Source organism: Pteropus vampyrus, unplaced genomic scaffold (genome assembly GCF_000151845.1).
Source record: "Pteropus vampyrus isolate Shadow unplaced genomic scaffold, Pvam_2.0 Scaffold72, whole genome shotgun sequence".
Classification (NCBI taxonomy): domain Eukaryota; kingdom Metazoa; phylum Chordata; class Mammalia; order Chiroptera; family Pteropodidae; genus Pteropus; species Pteropus vampyrus.
Window position 1 is genome coordinate 4,195,101 of NW_011888853.1, and position 4,260 is coordinate 4,199,360.

The 4,260-nt window shown below is 57.9% G+C and overlaps 1 protein-coding gene across 1 annotated transcript in view; it reads right to left on the bottom strand.

Annotated features, from left to right (window-relative positions):
• Nucleotides 1–4,260, bottom strand: part of DNAH17 (dynein axonemal heavy chain 17) — a 140,822-nt gene that overhangs the window by 122,089 nt on the left and 14,473 nt on the right. Inside the window, exons 11-12 of the mRNA XM_023531633.1 lie at nt 3,331–3,498; nt 2,987–3,103 (exon numbers count right to left, since the gene is read on the bottom strand). Coding sequence (XP_023387401.1) covers nt 2,987–3,103; nt 3,331–3,498 — 285 coding nt within the window. The remainder of the gene's footprint in view (nt 1–2,986; nt 3,104–3,330; nt 3,499–4,260) is intronic.

Consider the following 4,260-nt stretch of genomic DNA (forward strand, 5'->3'; position numbering starts at 1 on the left):
AAAAGAGTGAAAGATGGTGGCAGAGAGAGATTTTCAAGTCCCAAAGAGCCGGAGGGAGCAGCCGCTGACCCTCTGATGGTCTGTCCGGCTCCTTTCTTCCCCCGCAGGAAGCCAGCCGCGTACTAGGTCACCAGTGTCATTTTTCTAAAAAAAGTTGCCATGTGACAGTTGGAAGAAAAAAGTTCCTCCTGCTAATTTCATGACCCTCCTGACTTTATTCCCTCCCCCTTCCTCTTCCTCTTCCCTTCTTCTCCTATTTACTTTTTTTTTTTTGGTTTCTGGCCTCTGAAAAGGAAGCTAATTTTATTCCCTGCCAGGAGATCACGTGGAAAATTGCTCTAGAACCTTCCTGGCTATGTACGAATTACCTGCAGTGAGAAACGGCTTTGAGGCAGCTTGGGAACAGACAGGGAATGGAGGGGACGTGGGGGGAGAACCCCAGGGGACCCCCTAATTGGAGCAGCGGGCTGTCGATCGTCCTTCGGTAAGAAAGGCGAGCTGACGCACGCGGACTGCAAGAGCCACTCTCGTCCTCATTGTCATTGTTGTCTTGTTCATCGGGCAGAATCACGGAGCTAACGTTCACCAAACCACTTTTCCCCTCGGGGGACGGAAGCGGGATTTAGCCCATCGCAGGGGAGAGGTGGACCCCGTGCGGTGGGAGGTTTGAGTTCGTAGGGGGGCGGCATGAGTTCCCTCCTAGATCACCTCCTGCCCGCGGACTGGGGACCTCGAGCTCCGGACCCCAAGGGGACAGGCGAGGGCGTCACGTCCCAGCCCAGCTCTTCCCTGCCCCACCCTGCCCATAGGGGGATGGCACAGGGGAGAGGCGCTACCTGCCTGGCACGTCATTGACTTTTGGGGACCCTGTCATAGGGGTGCATATTAAAGGACAGGCTGGAAGCCCCTGAACTTGGGCGACATTTGGGGTCCCCGCCACCACTTGCCCCCCCCCTCGCTGGAGCTGGCTCCCTGCCCAGCGAGAGCTCAGAAGCACCTGCTGTGTGGCGGGCTCGGCGCTGATGGAGCCCAAATCCAGCGCCTGCCCACGGGGAGCTGACGATTTAGCTGGGAGGACAATGGACACCGAGGTCAATACCACAGAGGTCTGAGCGCTCAGGAGAGAACTAGGCAGGCCGGCTTGGGGGCGGGGGAATGAGCCCCTCTTAAAAGGTGGCCCGAGGCAGCTGGTGGGGGGAGGCTGTGCTAATTTGCATGCCTTGCTATTTGCCTGAGCACCAAGTCGACCCAAATTCCCAGGCATTTGCACTTTAAGAATGTCCAAAAGGCAAAGAACAGCTGGCATTGCTCTGGAGAGGTCTTTGTGCTCAGGGGCAGCAGGCCCCCTGGCCCCCAGCTCAGCCCCTGGAACCCCAAGGGGCCCTGGCAGCAGTCAAGCACAGGGCTGGGCCGGGGTCCCAGGTATGGGACTTGCTGGCTGGCCGAGTGACCTCGGGGGGGTTCGGAGAAATGGGGGTGACTGCGGTGACGAAGTGTTCTTGAATTGACAGTGGCTGGATGCATGACTCTGAACACACGAAAAGCCATTTAAATGTGTGCTTTAAACAGGTGAATTGCATGGTATTCAGCGAATTCTATGACAAAAGCACCACGCGAGCCCGAAGTCACCGCATGGCGGTCCCTGTGGCTCTGATGGATGGGTCTAAGCGCTCAGGGCCGAGTTCTCTGGCGAGACTCCAACGCCTGAGAAGCTCAGGAAAATCCAATCAGCCCCCTAACTCTGAGCTCTGCTGTTTTGCGTGGTGCGTGTGTGCGTCTGTGTGTGCATGCGAGCGTACGTGTGTGTGCAGATTTACTCTGTTCGTTGCGTTTTTCCGAGTTGATAATTTTAGTCTGTTAGATTTCCCGAGTTTATAATTTAAGTTAGTCTGTTCATTACGTTTTTGCGAGTTGATAATTTACGAGTCCGTTCGTCAGTGTTTCCGAGTTCATAACTAAGTCAGCCGCCTTCCCTTGTGATTTCTTATGGCAGCAGAAAACCCACGCGGGCCAACGCCACGAAACGCGCCGTCGGGCGCAGGCAGTTCTCAGTCACGTGTTTTTGGCGCCTCCTGACTGCTCAGCGAGGGTCCCAGTCTGCCTGGGGCAGAAGGGGTCTCTGAAATGACAGCCCTGGGAACACGGGGGCGGGGCCGGCCACCCCGGGTGACGGGTGTGCCCACGAGGAGAGGGTGCGCTCAGCATTTCGCCCCGCTGGGCTGCGAGACAGAGGGTCTGCGTGTTGGTGCTGAAGGGGACCGGGCGCCTCCGTGCCCCCAACACGCCACTGCTCGGGGATCCCCGGGTGGGGCGCACCCATCAGCGGTGGGGACGAGGGTGCCTAGCTCTAAGCGACTCGATGGGTGACGGTGGGACCTTGCTGTTTTAACCGGCTCCTTTTTGATTGTTCGCGAGGGCAGACTTGAAACACGTGTATCATCAGCCTCTCACGTTTCTCTATCGGATTCACATTCTCCAGGGCTTTTTTGTGCTTCTCTCTGATCTATTTTTTAAAATCTTTTTTCCAAAGCATCGCTTCTTTTTCCTGACTGTAAAAGTACCACACGCTCCGGGCACACGACTCGGCCATCGTAGCAAAGAGCAACGCGTATCAGCCGTCACCCCACCTCCCAGGACGGCTGCCGAGGCGGCTCCGCGGTGGCTTCCTGAGAACGTGTGAATTCGGCTCAGCAGATCGAAATGTACGTGTGTTTTATTTTTATAGCAGCTTTGCCTGTCCCTAACTTTTGCTCCTTGTACGTAGAGGGGGAACTGAATCGGGTAAGGATAAATGGACAGCTTCGCCCCACGAGCACGATGAGAATCAACGACTGTCACCTCAGGCTCACTTTCTTCTCTTACTCTAAGACGCGGCAGGAAAACCATCAGGAGCCCCTCGGGGTGTTTGCTGCCGCCGTTCTCGGCATCGACAGGGTGCTGCCCCGCAGAGTTCCCGCGAGGGGTCCCCCCCGAATCCCCTGCGTACCTTTGCACAGGACTCGATGGAATTGCAGTCATCAAATGCCTGGCAGAAGATCGTGGCCAGCCTCCTATCCAGATCTTGAATTTTGGTCTCAAAATCAGCGTAGTCGTCATCGAAACTCTGGAAGTGAGTTAGCATGTCAACCTCTTCGTCGGCGTGCAAAGCGGGGGTGTGCACCCTAAGGCCCCCACGCCTGCCGGCAGGATTCAGGGTGCCGTGTCAGCCGAGCACGCTTACTGTCTGGGGGCTACAACGTGGTTTCCTCCGCCACGTGCGTCCCCACCACGTGCCCCCCACTCCTGGGGCATCTGTCGTTGCCCCAGCCAAGGCCCCCCGACGTGACTTACTGGATCTCCCGGGTCCAACGGGTCATATTTGCAGTCGGCAAAAACCTTCACCAGCTCGAAGACCTCTTCATAGATGTGCATGACCAGGCTCCCCAGGATGTTCCCGCGGGCGCCCCCGAGCTCGATTTTTTCCAGCTTCAGAAACTCGATTGCGGTTTTGTAAAGGTCCTGGTGGAGGGGAGCCCCCGCACACCCGGTCAGGTCACCGTCACGGCCACACGCAAAGCCATGACGCCCGCGGGGAGGAGCCGGGGGCCAGCGGCTCTGGGGCCACACGACAGTCGGGGGCAGGGCTCAATTCAATTCCGTTAGTGTTCTCTAAAGTCGTTTCTGGAACACAGGGAGAGGGGACGGAAGGAAGGGTTCCACGAGTCACCCCAAGTAAGGAGGGGATCGGGTTGGGCTCTCTCTCTCGTCCTGACCCCCGCCGGCCAAAGTTCGCCTCTAGATCAACCACGGGCCACCGTCGGACACGGAAGCGGTGGGCACAGAAGCAGCCGAAAGGGCCCGTGGGGGTGGTTCCCAGGCTCTTGCTCGGCTTCACGCTCTCTGCTTCCTGGGGAGACCACCCCACACCCGAAGCCTGTCCTTGGGGTGACCTGAGAGAGTGCCCTCCTGTATGAGCTGCCCGACGGATATGCACCTGTCAATTCTACTTCCTCTGGGTGGGAGTCACCCCCCCGTGGAGGCCCCCACCCGCTTCCGCCCCGAGCAGCACGTCCCCTGCGAGACTCCCCGTCTGCTCTCTGTGCTCTTCGTTTTAATCCATTTGGGAGCATCGCGCGGTTACCTAATGCTTCTGCGTGTAGTTCTTACTTTCTGATCGGTATCCCAAAGGCTCCTCGAGGACCACGGCAGGGCGTGACACGGCGCCCAGAGCCAGTTAGACTGAAGCTGGCACCGAGGTGGGCACCATTTTCCCAAAGTGTC